Raw genomic sequence first — 17,373 nt, 5'->3', positions numbered from 1 at the left:
GAACCAAGGTAGTAATGAGGTCAAAACTGAGTCTGCGTAGATGGAACCCAAACAGAGATCTATTTGCAGGTGATTATCAATAATCAGTAATATTATCAAAGTGATGGACATGGTCATAAAGAATGTGAACAAGTAGATCAATGGGCCAGTTATTTAGCAGGTTGTTGTGGGTCTTGTAGCTAAACTGGAACAGCTTGGATATGGGTGCAGCAAGTTCTGGAGCACATCTTCAGTACTATTACCCGAATACTTTCAGGGCATATAGCTTTTCCAGTATCCAGCATCTGCAGACATTCTTTGATATCACGAGGAATGAACTGAATCAGTTAAAGGCGTCAGGAGGTGGTCGGGATAGATCATCCATTCGGCACTTCTGGCTGAAGATCATTGCAAGTGTTTCAGCCTCATCTGTTACACTGCTACTGAAGTTGGCATCCCATATCCCAACGATCGTGATATTTGTGGAGCCACCTTCAAGTGAACTCAGCTGTCCATCACCATTCATGATGGAATGTTAGCTGGACTGCACAACTTACAACAATTCCTTAACCAACTATGAAATCCATCGCTTGCTATTTGGCATGCTAGTAGCCCCATGCTGTAGCTGGTGCTGTTCCTGAAAGGTCTTCCTGCATTCTTCATTGAAGAAGTGCTGATCCCCTGGCTTAAGGGTAAATGGAGTTAGGAAATTATGCTGGGGCTTGAGGTTACAGTTTGTGTTCCAGTACAATTCTGCTGTTGATGCCCACAGTGCTTTATAATGTCCAGCCTGGAGTTGCTACATCTGTTTGAAGCTGATCCTATTTAGCGCAGTGTTAGCACCCTGCAACACAATTCAGGATCTCCTCAACATGCAGACAGGACTTTGCCTCAGAAGAATGTGCAACACTCATGAACAGATGCTTGGTGTGGCAGGTAGACGGGCAAGGATGAGGCAAAGTATGTTTTTTCCTATAAAATTGTTTTTTTTAAAAGAAGGCCTGCTGCAGTCCCTAGCAACTGGGTCCTTTAAGAATACTTGGTTTAACAGAAGGCTGTGAAGACTTGCATCGGTGCAGTCACCACTACCAGGAGAACCTCAGCAAGACACCCTATGGGTTCAAACACAACAAGGGCGGCACGGTGGCCCAGTGGTTAGCACTACTACCTCAACGCCAGGGACCCAGATTCAATTCCACCCTTAGGCAACTGTGCAAACTCCACACAGACAGTCATTCTCCTTGTGTCTGTGTGGGTTTCTGCTGGGTGCTCCAATTTCCTCCCACACTCTAAAGATGTGCAGGCTAGGTAGATTGGCCATGCTAAAACTGCACATGCCGATCAGGGATGTGTGGATTAGGTGGGTTACAGGGAAAGGGTAGGGAAATAGGTCTGGAGTGGGATGCTCTGAGGGTCAGTTTGGACTTGATGGGCCAAGGGCCTGTTTCCACATTGTAGAGATTCTATGATTTCTATGATATGATCAAATGAAAGTGCTGCTGAACCACTCTTGGCGAGTGACATGGAGTCTCCCTTCCAGAGCTTACTGCATCTTTGCCACTCAGGTGTTTCATCCAAGTGGTGCTCAACACAGATTGAGCATATCACAACAAAGGGTTAACTATCACAATGTGAAGTATTAGTGAAACAGTGATGACATGGCTTTTGAGGGAATTAAAGCAGAATCTTCTGAAAGGGAAGAAATTGGAAACTTTCAAAGTTTGAACAAGCTTTGATGACCCACTGTGTCACTAGCATCTGGGTAAGTTGCTCAGAAATCTGTGGACTATCTTCATTGCATTTGTAATTTGATATACTTTGTGGGGTATTCAACGAGTGTCTGTTCCCCATTTCTACCTCATGTTAATTCTGGAGTGTTAGAATGCAAGTTGCACGTGTTGTGGATATTACTGTACCAATTCAGCATTGTACACAAAAGGAGTAAAAATCTGAAAGGGTTAATGCTGTTAACACCACCCGATATGACATCACAAAGGCTTTGAGGTGGAATGGAAAGAAGAACTGCAGAGAGAAGAACAGAGCAAGACCTACCATCTGGGTCTTCCTCAATTTCTGTAGCAATATCAATTATATTAGCTAACATACTTACCATTATGCAAATGAAATTTTTGTTTAAAATTACAGCATCCTCTCATTAGACTACCAAGTGGTTTCCCCTCAACTGCTTAAAGTCAAGGGAGCTTGTAGATTCCTACCATAGAAAAGGAATGGTGGCAGCAAGTCTAATCACAATAGGAGCAGTGCGATGTGATATCAAGTACTCAGGATCTCACATTTTCACAGAATCCCTACAGTGCTGAAACAGGCCCGTCGGCCCAACAAGTCCACACTGACCCTTGGAGCATCCCACCCAGACCCATTCTCCTATAACCCACCTAAGCTACACATCCCTGAACACTATGGGCAATTTAGCACGGCCAATCCACCTAACCTGCACATCTTTAAACTGTGGGAGGAAACCGGAGTACCCGGAGGAAACCCATGCAGACACGGGGAGAATGTGCAATCTCTGCACAGACTCTGGCGCTGTGAGGCAGCAGTGCTAACCACTGAATACTTAAAATAAGTATATACTTAAAAAAAAAATTATTGGTCCCACAGCATCCTTAAAATGTGGTCAGGTCCAAGATTTCAACTGTTTCCATCCATCTCTCTTTGTCGACCAAGACTACCTAAATCAAGAGCTTTTTTTGTATGAAATAGCCATATTTTTACTCTTGGAATTTACCAAATACTTTATTGAATGCCTCTCACTGCCCATCCAGTTTTAGCTATTAAGATGATTTTGCTTTATGGTGGTCAATCCTGGTTGATCCCTCAAATATCTTGGACAATTCATGTCTTCACAAAATGATATTTTACATTATGATTAATCCTCACTAAATTTAATACAACTAGCTCTTTCGTTAAAAAAGAAAAAGCATTTTTCCAGAAAACCAACTTTAAAAAATTGCCAATTTGGCTATTCTAGTTGTTTTGCTTCCATCAGTTGATCTGGAAATTAGCTTCCCACTATATCTAGATAGTTTTGGTATTAAGCTTCTTTAATCTCCAATAGTATCTGAAAGTCGATAATGTAACTCCCAGAGACTGGAATTATTTTCTGTTCATCTATTCTAACCATAGCATTTCCATTATTCGTTTGAATATTTCCCAATACGGTAAGAAGTATTTATCAGTATTGTGGCTTTACTGCCTTTTCCAACACAGTCCTTTCTAAAAAAGGACCTTAGAACCATTATTTAAAGCTTAAAAAGGAACAGTACAATGTTGAGAAAATGGATATAGGAAAACTAGGAAACAATTGCGTTCTTGAAGTCAAATAATTTTTGGCATACCTATGTCAAGAAATAAAACAAACTTAAAATCTAGCTACAGTAATTTTTCTTGAATTAAGCAGGAGTTCAAACAATTTGTAGTAAAATACCTAAACGCCTTCCAACCTTTAAATATTTGCCAGATATGAAAGTAGTAAAATCAACTAATCCAAGGGCATTTTCAAAATCAGCTAGCATATGTTGCTATCTTGAGAAATCTGTTTCTGCAAGATGAACAAGTTAGCATTGTAAGATCAAGTTGAAGCAAAATACTCAATGCTGGAAATATGAAACAAACAGAAAATGCCAGAGAAGTTCAGAACTCTGAAGCCATATAGGACTTGAAACATTAACCCAGTTTCTCTCCACAAAGGTGGTGCCAGAACACCTGACATCCAAATTGAGTCACTTTGATACTGCATCCATTTACAGAAAAGGTCAAGTGCTGGGAGGTACACATTCAAGTTCAGACATGGTAAATCTTCATTCCCATATAAAGAGCAGTCACCAATTCCTACTCAGTGATCATAAAAAGGGTCAGCCTGAATATTTTGGGTTTGCATTTTTGATTTGCTTGATAACTTCACCATTACCTGTCTCTGCAATGCCATCTCTCTCCCCAGTTCAGCATTCTGCACCAATTTTCTCATATATTCCAGCTGCTTTTCCAGAATGTTACAACGAGATTCTGCTGCTGACAATTGTGCTGCCAATGCTGGAGATTAAAAATTGAGTTAACATTTTGCTCAGATTCAAAACTATGCTTAATTGGTAGGATATTACAAAATACTTTTTAATATCACAATTTTCTATCCACAGTATGAAACAAAATATTATAATGCAGATAAGTGGGAAATGCACAAAAGTCTGTTGTTTCCAGACTCTAACAAGCAGTTTTAAAACAAACAATACATTAGCAGATGGATACCTGCCCATAACTATCAGGATTACATATTATAAATATTCAGCTTCCTCTAGATGGAGGAAAAAGTGCCAGATTTTAGTTTTGAAAGTTCCAAATAACAAACCATTTCGACCAACCTTGACTATGTTGTGCCACTTCAAGCTCTGCAATGCCTTCTTTTTGCTGGCTCTTATCCAAGATGTTTTTGCTCTCAGCTGCACCTTTGGACATCCGCTTCAAGTTTTCCTCTGCCTGTGTTCGCTCCACCTCCAACCTACGAATTTTCTCCTGAAGATTTCTTAATGCTGAAAGTACAGCTAAATTAAAATGTCAAAAGCAGAAACAAAGTCAATCTTGATAGGTATATTCAACTAAACATCATTAGCATGTATTTCCAAGGATTTAAATGTATAAAAATATTAATTTATAAAAAAGTTAGCATGAAAGAAACATTGGCTTATACATTATAATTTTCTATCCCCCCGCCCCAAAAAGTTAGACCACATAACGAGATAAAACTACAAGAACAGAAGGATTAGTTGTTTTGCCTTATGATCGTTTTCCTAGCTACTATCAGTTGAGGAAGAGTCACCAGACCCGAAACGTTAACTCTGATTTCTATTCAAAGTTGCCGGACCTGCTGAGCTTTTCCCAGTAACTTCTGTTTTTGTTTCTGATTTGCAACATCCACAGTTTCTTACCCAATAAAAACTGAAAGAACTAAGTTGTGAAGAGTACATAGGAATATAAATACCCTAAATGAGCGGGTGAATCTGGCGAATGGAGTGCAGTGCAGGAAATGTGAAGTTGCCTGGCCAACGCGTCACAGTCCTTTCTTTGGGGTGACATGGTGGCCGAGTGGTTAGCATTGCTGCCTCACAGCACCACAGACTCGGGTTTGATTCTACCCTTGTGCAACTGTTTGGAGTTTGCACATTCTCCTTGTGTCTGAATGGGTTTCTGCCTGGTGCTCAAATTTCCTCCCACAGTCTAAAAGACGCGCAGGTAGACTGGCCATGCTAAATTGCCCATAGTGTCCAGGGATGTGTAAGTTAGGTGGATTAGCTATGGGAAGTACAGAGTTACAGGGAAAAGATAACGGGATAGGTCTGGGTGGGATGCTCTTCAAAGGGGCATTGTGGACTTGTTGGGCTGATTGGCCTGTTTCCACACGGTAGGGATTCTATGTTAGTATTCAGTTTTAGCAAGTATTTCAGAAAGCTGATAGAATATTATTATTATTGACTACATTGATTAGATCAGATTCTCTGATACATTGCTTCATAATGTTGTAATTTAGTTTTACACTGAGTATTTGAATAAGTTGTTCAAATTTATTCAAGTCAAAATGATACTGACCAAGTCTTAATTCATTATGAACATTCAGACACAAGAGTATAAAAACACTGGATAAATGGATTACAGTTATATAACAATCTTCTGATTACATACCTCTGCTATTGCTCTCAGAATATGCAACAACAGGCTTTTCAGAGGATTGGCATAAGTCAGGATTGAGGAAGGGCTTGTCCATCGGGTATACAGCAAACGATGGTTCAGACAAGCTATCAGGTGTTGTTAATACTTGAAAGTTTCCATCTGAACAAGGCTGTAAATGTAGAATAAAAAAATGTGATTTAACAGATCAAGTCATTTGAGATGCCCGTTGTGTTGAATAGGATTTGAACATAATTCCTTGTAGGCAGAGGTTAGGAAGGCAGTTCCACAGAATTGGACCAGGGCAATATACTTTAGGGTGCACTTATGTCACTCTACAGAAAAGTGCAAAGCACAGAACTAAATATATTTGAATTACTCGCATTCAATGTTCAGCATAACAGGTACTCAAGTTGCAATGTTATAAGTAGAATCTACAGAATAAGGCAAAACAGTTTTAGTTCAACTGAGAAGGTTACTTTGTTGTAATTGCACAGCATGTAACTTTTAGAAAACCTGTAAACTCAATTCATAGCAATGCAATAAAAGGTTTTGACTCTACATAAGACTCCTGCATATTATCTTTGAATGTTTGGTTTTGTCCAACAGCCTTCAAGAATGGAAGCTACATACTTGATTTCGGAAACATGCAAAGTTAGTGCAACCGATTTAAAAACCTTGGGAAAGAGATTACATCACATCTGTTATGGCATTGCAACATCTCCATTTCTGATGTGCCATCTTTTTTGGCCAGTGAACAATAGCACACTCACCCACATCTCTCTTTCTCATACTTATGCTCGTCTATTCTTCTCCATCCAAAAAGATGACAAGGCTCCTCTTACCTTTTTTCCCACCAGCCCCCATATTCAATAAACGATTTTGCTTTTTCCATCACCTCCAGCAGGAGGCAAAACACATTCTCCTCCATTTTCAGCTTTCTGGAGTGTTCACACCTGTTCCATCATTAACAAAAACGCAAGCCAGGGGACAATTCTACATCAGCACACCAACATCACCAAACTTAAGTGCAGGAGATGTTAATCCCTGCCTTCTCACTGCCTGAAGCCCCAAACACTTTTCTAGGTCAAATAACAATTAACTTGCATACTTTTCAATTTATACTATTTAGCTTCTTAAATGTGGTCGGATTTAAATTGGGGAAATTAAAGGCAATCTGGTGACTGTTTTGTGGAACATTAAGTCCACAAGCACACATCATCCGATCATTAGTATTTTAAAAAAAAAACAACCTATTCAGAAATGTTGAGACAGCTCTGGAACAGGCAGGACTTAAATGCTAATACTATGCCACAAGAGACTTGATTCTTCACTTCATTCTCACGCAGCCCTGTGTACTAAAGCTTCGACAATTAACCTTAAGCTTTAACAAAGAGCAACACAAACTGGAGGCTCAGCACCTAGTCTTTCAGTTAGACATTTTGTATACTTCCATAAATCAACATTAGAGTTAATTCAATTTCAGGACATAAGCTCTGTTTCTTATGGTGCCCTGTGCTTTTCAGGCATAAGTTTGCTATTTACACCTTTAGACACTTGTGTTTCTTTATGATAATTATCTCCCTGGGAGCAGGGGAAGGGGGTGCTGGAAGATAGCTAGATGTCTATCACATGGTTCACAGTAAAGCCAACAGCACAACTTTCATTCCAGCTGAGGTGTGGTCTTGGGATCTCCCCAGAGTGTGGACTAATGCTAAAGCACCACAAAGGAAAACTATAGGGGAAAAAGGGGCCTCAAAAAGAAAATAGTAAACTGGAACCTGACGTTGAGCAGTTCCAACATCTGCAATATGTACTGGCCACACAGGTATTAATTTTACCAAAGAAATTTAAAATACAATTTTCCAACATTCAATATTGAATACCACATGCCTAAAAGATTTTAAATGATCTCTTGTCACCACACTAGTATTGACTTTCAATGTTTCCAACTCAAGTCTTATCCCTCATGCTTTGAGTCCACCCAAGATCATAAGTATCTCTATGATGTTTAATGTTCCAGACTGCTGCTCTCACCACATCCCAAAATCCACACAGTACCATGCATACTCTCAACCCCTCTCTCCAACAGCATTGAATCACACTGGCTCAAAGTTGCACCACTCTGCTCCACCCCAGTTCTGAGGTAGGGTCATCTCAGAAACATTGACTCTAATTTCCCTTCATGGATACTGCCAGATCTGCTCACTTTTTCCCGCAATTTGTTCTGGTTCATCGCCGTATACCTAGAAGAGGAAGCTAGCATCCATTTTGGCAACAGGTGTGTGCGGTGTGCTGCTCACAGCCTCACTGCTCCAGTACCCGGCTCTGAAAACTAAAATTTTGAACTATATTAGACTGGCTGAGTGAGATCAAACATTTAAAGAATGCAAAAGAAACACTGGAAGAAACAACAGGTCATTAGTCTGGAGGTTAAAATAAGATTTCAATTACTCAATGTTACAAGTGCTCTTAATTGTTCCATGTCTGACAGTGACGCATTATATTGAGGACAGGTACATGTTCATGACATCTGCCATTTTTATTTAAAACTATTAACTCCCCATTCATACTCTCTAGAGGACCACTCATTTAATTTACTCTTCTTTAAATATTGTAGAAACAAATAAGACAGACAGTTTGTGCTTCTTGGCAGCTTTCAATTATATCCAAGTTCTTTCTTTCTCCAGTTAACTTTTTGGTTATTTTGTTCTTTATATTCAGACCATTCAGCTGACCTGCCATTCATCTTTGCACAATGCTTTCTGAACTACTACAGTTAACTATAGATCAACTGTCCTGGAATTTTGTTCACAATAGGAATATATATTCTAAAATATACTCTTAAACATCTGCCACTGCTTCTCTATTGATCTCTCCTAGACGTGTATCCCAGTTCACTTGAGCTATGCAGGCCTGAAAGCAGAGTTAGTTACCTTTATACAGGTTTAAAACGCTATTTTTCGACATGCTCTACCCCTTTCAAGTGGGATGTAAAATTCAATCAAATTCTGTTGGCTGTTGTCTAGGGTTACATGTGCTCTAAAGTCATTAATTTTGTCTCAATACAGAAGACTTGGGTTAATATAATATGTTCTCTAATTGATTTCAGAACATGCTGCTCTAAGAAGCTTTCTCAAAAGCATTTCATGAACTACTCATCTAGATTATCATTGTCATTGTCAATTAGTTTTCCAATTTACATGAAGTTTAAAATCACCCCTGATTGTCACCCTTTCATAACAAGCACCTAATATTTCTTCTTATATACTTTGCCCTAATTGTGGTTAATATTAGGGTTAATATTAATGCCTGTGGACCACTTCCACTAGCAACTTCGTATACATCCTGACGTCCTAAACCAAGGTCATCCAACTCTTGCATCAATGCCATCTCTGATCATCAGCACACTCCCCTCAACCTTTATCTGGTTGCTCTTGAATGTCAGGTACCTCAATAATCAGGATGCAGTTCTCAAAAATTTTGCCTCCAGACCTCTACACAGTGACAATCAAATCATTTTATTTACTTTTGAATATTATGTGAACTCAGATACATAATGTCTAGTTGTGTCTTTCTTACATTTGTAACATCCAAGTCTTGGCATTTGGTGGCATCTTAGGAAGGGACAGAACAAAAAACCTACAATTCTGACCTTCATTTCCCATTTAATATTTTCCTCTCGTGCTTCAAATCTACCCCTTGGTTTGCTCGATTTACCCAAGCCTCAAGCCTCAAGCCTCATTCTTCCTAAACCTTCCCCACCCCTTCTCCTCCTCCTCCAACCAAGTTTAGTTTAAAGCCCTCATTAACTCCTGTAGTTATCTAGCTTGGAAAAATCATCAGTTTTGTACACGTCATGTAGTCCATTAATGAGTCAGTTGGCAACTAACATGTTTTTATGCCTCTGATCAAAATCCATTACTCACTTTAGGAGTTAGATAGCAAACTGATATGCTTGCAAAAGTGCTATTTAGTGTTTGTTTTCAGAGTTCAAAGGTCTATGCTTTCTTTTGTCTCATTCTTGTGACTGCACAATAGCCTTAAAATTCTGAAAAAACGACGTTCACTTTTGTCCTTGTAACTATGCCATGAGGTTCCTAGAACTGTAATTCACAACACCGTAAGACACAGGAACAGAGTAGGCCATTTGGCCCATTGAGTCTGCTCCACCTGTGACCAAATTGGCTAATTTAATAGTTCTCAACTCCTCTTATCCCCATAATGTTTGAATTTTTGCAACTGATCAAAAGTTTGTGTCTCAAACTTGATTATTCGTCACAACCCAGCCTCGACAGCACTTCAGAATTCACTACCCTCAAAAGAAATTCTTCCTCATAGTTGACCTCTTACTCCGATGCCAAGAATCTTGTATATTTCATTCATACAAACTTCAATGCGCATAGGCCAACCTATTCAGACTCTAAGAAAATGCCTCCATACCCAGAATCAACTGAGAGAATTTTTTCTGGACTGCCTCTAGTGCTAGCATCTCTCTCCTTAGATAAGGGGACCAAATCAAATCACAGTATTTCACTTGTATAGTGATAAGTACCTTGTTTAGTTTTAGCACAAATTCCTATTTTTTTTTTCCTGAAGAAGGGTCTAGACCCGAAACATCAGCTTTCCTGCTCCTCTGATGCTGTTTGTCCTGCTGTGTTCATCCAGCTCTACACCTTGTTATCTCTTCCTATTTTTGTACTCCAGACTCTAAAATAACAGCCAACAGTCTATTTATCTTCACTATTACCTACTCAATTCGTATGCCAACATTTTGTTGGATTCCCAAATCCCCATGCTGAAAAACTTTCCAGTCTTTCTCTATTTCAATAATAGCATTCAGCTCCTCTATTCTTCCTGTCAAAATGCATAACCTCACAATTTCCCTCTGTTTACAAAGTGATATAGAACATCTCATCATTGGCCTTTCAACTTGCAAGTTATGTTAGCTGCAGCAGCCACTGACAAAATTCCATGAAGCAAAACAATGACAGATTAGGAACAACTTATGACTTCTTCTATATCTTGTGCTTGAGACAGTGTGCATGCAAACAGCAAATCACTAGATGTTGAAGTTCCACATTCCTCCAATGTTGTGAGGATAGGTGTAGCTACACTGCTGCAGAACATTCCAAGCATTTGGACCATATTATTTCACTTGTTCCTCATGACAGAGTTTGTGCAGAAAATATCTTTGACCACAAGTTCACCAGGCAAATGGTCCATACGCAATGCCCACCATGAGAAAAGGAGTAGATCCTATAAACAATTTACAAGAGCAGGCTGACAAAGTCATTTGACAGAATGTATCAGAATTTTCAAAGTGCCATGACAAAACTCTACTGGTGGTGAGAAAGGCCATCCCAGATACTTCTTTCCTACACATTCCAGATTCTCAACCTCTCTACATTTTGCCCTTAAAGATAGCAGTGGTAGGGTAAGTGACTATGGTCTACTGTGTGGTGGGCTGTGTCTTTGCAAGAGGTCTGGAGAGATAGTAGCTTTTGTCATAGTGTCAGGATTTGAGTATAGGAGGAGAGGGGTAATGCTGCAGTTATACAGGCCTTGGTGAGGCTCCACCTTGAGTAGTGCACGCAGTTTTGGTCTCCTAGTCTGAGGAAGGATATTATTGCTATTGTGGGAGTCCAGTGAACATTCACCAGACTGATTCCTGGGATGGAAGAACTGACATATGAGGAAAAACCAGATCAACAGGGCTTCTACTCGCTAGGATTTAGCAAAATGAGGGTGATCTCAGAAACAAAACCCTGATGGGACTGGACAGGCTAGATGCGGGAAGAATGTTCCTGATATTGGTGGGGTGGTGGTGGGCAGTCCAGAACTAGGGGACACCCTAAGAATAAGGGGTAAACCATGTAGAACGGATACAAGGAAGAATTTCTTCACTCCGTTGTGAACCTGTGGAATTCTCTCCCACAGAAAGCTGTTGGCGCTAGTTTGTTAAGACATTTTCAAGAAGCTGGATACGGCCCTTGTGACTAAAGGATCAAGGGATACGAGACAAGGTGGGAAGGGGATACTGAAATTGCATGATCAGCCATGATCACATTGAATGGCGGCACAGGCTCAAAGGGCTGACTGGTCTACTCCTGCACCTATTTTCTACGTTTCTACAAAGTTCATGGAGTCATACAGCACAGAGACAGACCCGTCAGTCCAACCAGTTCATGCTGAACATAATCCCAAACTAAACTAGTACCAACTGCCTACTCCTCCTCTACCTCCCTCCAAACCTTTCCTATTCACGTACTTAGCCAAAATGCCTTTTAAACGCTGTAATTGTTCACACAGACCTCTTCGAGAAGTTCATCCCACATGCGAACTACTCTCTTTGTAAAATATTTGCCCCTCATGTCTTCTTCAACATCTCTCTCCTCTCACTTCAAAAAATGTGCTCCCTAGTCTTGAAATCCCCAATCCTAAAGGGGAAAGACAACTACCAGTGACCCTATTTATAGCCCTCGTTATTTTATAAAATTCTATAAAAGGACACATCTAAACTCCTATGCTCCAGTGGAAAAAACTGCCAGTCTTTCTTTTTAAACTCAAACCTTCCGTATCCAGCAACATTCTGGTGAATCTCTTCTGAACCTTCTCCAGCTTAATAATATCCTTCCTATAACTGGGTGACCAGAACTTGACATAGCTTTCCAGAATAAGCCTTTCTAATACCCCGTACAACCTCAGCATGACTTCCCAAATCCTGTACTCAAAGAACTGAGCAATGAAAGCAAACATGTAACCACCCTGCCTGTGTGTGATGGAAACTTTAAAAAACTGCATACCTGAAACCTTTATATCCCTCTATTCAACAATGCCCAAGGCCCCATCATTTATTGTACAAGTCTGACTCTTGTTTGTTTTATCAAAATGCAATACCTCGCATTTATCCAGATTGAACTCCATTTGCCATTTTGCAGCCCATTGACCCATTTGATTGCAGTCTCTCTGTAATCTTAGAAAACCTTATTCACTGTCTACAATGCCACCAATTTTGGCGTCAATCGCAAACTTCCTCAACAGCTCCATTTGTTCAGCGGCAGGAGTCGGGTGAGAGCGCAAGGGGATTGCTGGGAAGGTAAAATCATATATTCTGGCAGTGGCTAAACCCCTCACACTGCATGTATAGTGTCTCCCACACACCCTCCTCCTCTAACCAAAAAAAGACTGTGTGGAGGGTCAATAAGCACAACAATTTCCTCCGAGTCGGGAGAGAGCGTGACGGGACTGCTGGAAAGGTAAGCGGCGAGTGTAATAACTTACAGTTAGTGCTTCAGGGCCTTCATTTTTGGCGGCGGAGGAGGAGACCGGGAGCGAGAGCACAAGAGTGGCGTCTCCCATCCCTTCCACCTTCTCTAACCCAAGAATAAAAGGGTAAGTAAGTTATTCTCTACTTTTTACAAATCTTTTGGGGAAGTTTAAATTTAATGAGGATGGGCAGTCAGGGCAGTGCAACGTTCCTCCTGCAGGATGTGGGAGGTACGAGTCAACAGCAGTGACTCTGCTGACTTCACCTGTGGGAAGTGCACCCAGCTCCAGCTCCTCAAAGACTACGCTAGAGAGCTGGAGCTGGATGAACACAGGATCATTCGGGAGGCTGAGGTGGTGATAGAAACGAGATACAGGCACATAGTTACCCCTAAGAACGAAGGCAGTCGGGCGACAGTAAGGAAAGGGAAAAGGAAGGAAACAGTCAGTGAAGGGATCCCCTGTGGTTGTTCCCCTCAACAATAAGTACACTGTTTTGGATACTGTTGGGGGGACGACCTACCAGGGGTAAGCCACAGGGACTGGCTCTGTAGCTCAGAAGGGAAGTGGGGGAAGAATAGGAGAGCAATTGTAGTGGGGGATTCAATAGTTAGAGGCACAGATAGGTGGTTCTGTGAATGCGAACGGACAGTAAGTTGCCTCCCGGGTGCCAGGGTCCATGACATCTTTGATTGTGTCTTCAAGATCCTTAAAAGGGGAGGGTGAACAACCAGCAGTCATGGTACACATCAGTACCAATGACATAGGTAGAAAAAGGACAGAGAATATGAAAAATGAGTACAGGGAGTTAGGTTGGAAGCTGAAGTCCAAGACAAACAGGGTAGTTATCTCTGGATTACTACCAGTGCCACGTGATAACGAGGTAAGAAATAGGGAGAGAGTGCAGCTAAACACGTGGCTATAGGGCTGGTGTAGGAGGGAGGGCTTCCATTATGTGGATAATTGGAGCACGTTCTGGGGAAGGGGAGGACGGAAGGGCACAAATATCCTGGGAGGGAGGTTTGCTAGAGCTATATGGGATGGTTTAAACTAGATTGGCAGGGGGTGGGGAACCGGATTTGTAATTCAGAGGATGAGGTATTCAACCTTCCAAAAGACACAACAGGGAGCGAGGTTGTTAATAAAGAAATGTGGTCGATGGAGCGTAATTGTGGACACAGATGGTTTGAGGTGTGTATACTTCAATGCTAGAAGTTTCGGAAATAAGGCAGATGAACTTAAGAGCATGGGTCAGTACTTGGAACTACGATGTTGTGGTCGTTACAGAAACTTGGGTAACTCAGGGACAGGAATGGTTGTTGGAAGTTCTGGGATTTAGATGCTTTAGAAGAAATACGGAGGGTGGAAAAAAGAGGCGGGGGAGTCGCATTGCTAGTCAGGGCTAGTATAGCAGCTACTGAAAGGCAGCTCGAGAATGATATGTCTACAGAGCCAGTTTGGGTTGAGGTCAGGAACAAGAAAGGAGCAGTCACTTTGTTGGGTTTTTTTTTTAAAAAAGCAGACCCCCTAAATAGTTGCAGAGAAGTGGAGGAGCGGATTGCGAGGCAGATACTGGAAAGGTGCAGAAGTCACAAGGTTGTAATCATGGGTGACTACAACCTTCCAAATATTGACTGGAAACATTTTAGTTCTAATAGTTCAGATGGAGCGGATTTTGTCCAGTGCGTTCAGGAAGGATTCCTGACACAGTATGTTGATAGACCAACACGAGGAGAGGCCACTTTGGGATTTGGTGCTTGGCAATGAACTGGGCCAAGTGTTAGACCTGTTGGTAGGAGAGCATTTTGGCGGTAGCGATCATAACTCTGTTACCTTTACAATAGTCATGGAAAAGGATAGGTACATACAGCAGGGTGACGTTTATAATTGGGGGAAGGGTAATTATAATTCTGTTAGGCAAGAACTGGGTAACAGAATGGGAACAGATGCTATCAGGGAAGAACACGATACAAACGTGAGGATTGTTTAAGGAATACATACTGCGTGCGCTCGATATGCATGTCCCTAGCAGGCAGGGAAGATGCAGTTGAGTGAGGGAGCCTTGGTTCTTAAGAGAGGTAGAGAGGTAGAACGACTGGTTAAAAGGAAGAAGGAGGCTTATATAAGGTTTAGGAAACAAAGACCAGAAAACGCTCCAGAGGGATACAAGTTATCCAGGAAGGAGCTGAAGAAAGGGCTTAGGAGATATAGAAGGGGGCATGAGAAAACCTTGGCAGATAGGATCAAGGAAAACCCCAAGGCTTTTTATACGTACGTGAGGAATAAGAGAATAACCAGAGAAAGGGTAGGGCTGATCAAGGATTGTAAAGGGAATTGTGCACGGAGCCTAAAGAGATAGGAGGTCCTTAATGACTACTTTTCTTGGGTATCCACAACTGAGAGGGACCTAGTTGCAGGGGAGGACAGTGTAAAACAGGCTGGTAGGCTAGAGGTGGATGTTAGTAAGGAAGATGTACGAGGAATTTTGAGGAAGTTGAAGATAGACAAGTCCCCCGGGCCTGATGGGATTTATCCAAGGATTCCACGGGAAGCGAGGGAAGAGATCGCAGGGCCTTTGGCAATGATCTTTTCGTCCTCACTGTCCACAGGTATAGTGCCAGAAGATTGGAGAGTGGCAAACGTCATTCCCTTGTTCAAAAAAAGGGAATAAAGGATAACCCCAGAAATTACAGGCCAGTTAGTCTTACTTCAGTGGTGGGCAGTATTGGAAAGGGCTCAGAGATAGGATTTATGATCTCTTGGATAGGCAGTTTGATTCGGGATAGTCAGCATGGATTTGAGAGGGGTATATCATACCTCACAAACCTTACTGAATTCTTTGAAGTGGTGACCAAACACGTGGATGAAGATGGAGCAGTGGACGTGGTATACTTGGATTTAAGGAAGGCATTTGATAAGGCTCCCCATGGTAGGTTCATGCACAAAGTAAGGAGGCATGGGATAGAGGGAAATGTGGCAGATTGGATTCAGAATTGGCTGATCCTTAGAAGACAAAGGGTGGTAGTGGATGGAAAATATTCAACATGGTGCTCAGTTACGAGTGGTGTACCACAAGGATCTGTTCTGGGTCCTCTTCTATTTGTGATTTTTGCAAACGATTTGGACGTGGGAGCGGAAGGGTCGATTAGTAAGTTCGCGGACAATACGAAGGTGGGTTGAGTTGTGGATAGGGCCGAGGGCTGTTCTCGGTTACAAAGGGACATTGATCGGATGCTGAGCTGGGCTTAGAAGTAGCAGATGGAATTTAACCCTGAATAGTGTGAGGTGATTCATTTTGGAAGGACAAATTTGAAAGCAGAATACAGGATTAACGGAAAGATTCTTGGCAGTGTGGAGGAGCAGAGGGACCTTGGGGTTTATGTCCACAGTTCCCTGAAAGCTGCCACCCAGGTGGATAGAGTTGTTAAGAAGGCGTATGGTGTGTTAGCTTTCATTAATAGAGGGATTGAGTTCAAGAGCCATAAAGTTATGCTCCAGCTATACAAGACCCTGGTTCAGCCACATCTGGAGTATTGTGTCCAGTTCTGGTTGCCTCATTACAGGCAAGATGTGGAAGCATTGGAAAACATGCAGAGATTTACCAAGATGTTGCCTAGAATGGAGGGAAAGTCTTACAAGGAAAGCTTGAGAGATCTAGGGCTTTTCTCTTTAGAATGATAAAGGAAGAGAAGTGACTTGATACAGGTGTACAAAATGATCCCAGATATAGATACAGTGGACAGCCAGAGACTTTTTCCTAGGGTGGAGTACCTATGACAAGAGGGCAGTTTTAAAGTGAGTGGAGATAGATACAGGGGAGACATCAGAAGTAGGTTCTTTACTCAGGAGTGGTAGGGGCGAGGAATTGGCCTCATTAGAGGCATTTAAGCGGCTATTAGATTGGCATATGGATGATAGTACAAGGTAGAGGTGGAAGTTGGATAGACCTTAGGTTTAGGGTAAAAGTTCGGCACAATATTGTGGGCCGAAGGGCCTGTACTGTGTTGTTCTTTGTTCTAGGACATGAGTCATGCTCTACAGACAGTTCCCAGGGATAGAGCAATAGACATCAACTGCTGCTAGAGTGTTCTGACCAGCTTGCTGGTTTTCCAGTGCAAAACACTGCTCACAACAGAAGGTTGCAAACTGGCATATTCCAAGACCCACGATTATTGCCAAGGCTCACCCCAAGGTCTGGGTTGGCAACTACAGAGACATTATGGGGAAAGGTTACCATCTCAGGCCTTAGAGTCATTGTACACTAAGTACTAGAAAATGTCAACCCCCTCAGGTTGTACTCTGACATAGACCATGAGTGTTGAAAGTTTATTGTAGCACCAAACAGTGGACATGCAATAAGGAGGAAAGTTGAAAGCTACTATCATAATCTTAAGTATAAATGCTTTATATGTACACTACTGTTACTTATAAAAATTTACTTATGAC

The 17,373-nt window shown here is 41.5% G+C and overlaps 1 protein-coding gene across 6 annotated transcripts in view; it reads right to left on the bottom strand.

Annotated features, from left to right (window-relative positions):
- The window catches only part of LOC109938347 (centrosomal protein of 57 kDa), a 39,565-nt gene that overhangs the window by 21,163 nt on the left and 1,029 nt on the right, over positions 1-17,373 (bottom strand). For 5 of the 6 annotated variants that reach the window (XM_048597959.1, XM_020536760.2, XM_048597963.1 and 2 more), the window contains exons 2-4: positions 5,674-5,830; positions 4,359-4,538; positions 3,911-4,032 (exon numbers count right to left, since the gene is read on the bottom strand). In XM_048597959.1, the coding sequence (XP_048453916.1) occupies positions 3,911-4,032; positions 4,359-4,538; positions 5,674-5,830 (459 nt within the window). The remainder of the gene's footprint in view (positions 1-3,910; positions 4,033-4,358; positions 4,539-5,673; positions 5,831-17,373) is intronic. The other variant, XM_048597961.1, reaches the window with a different exon arrangement.

The sequence above is a fragment of the Rhincodon typus genome, chromosome 6, assembly GCF_021869965.1.
Source record: "Rhincodon typus isolate 14 chromosome 6, sRhiTyp1.1, whole genome shotgun sequence".
NCBI classification, from domain to species: Eukaryota; Metazoa; Chordata; class Chondrichthyes; order Orectolobiformes; family Rhincodontidae; genus Rhincodon; species Rhincodon typus.
This window is presented reverse-complemented; position numbering and strand designations above follow the sequence as displayed.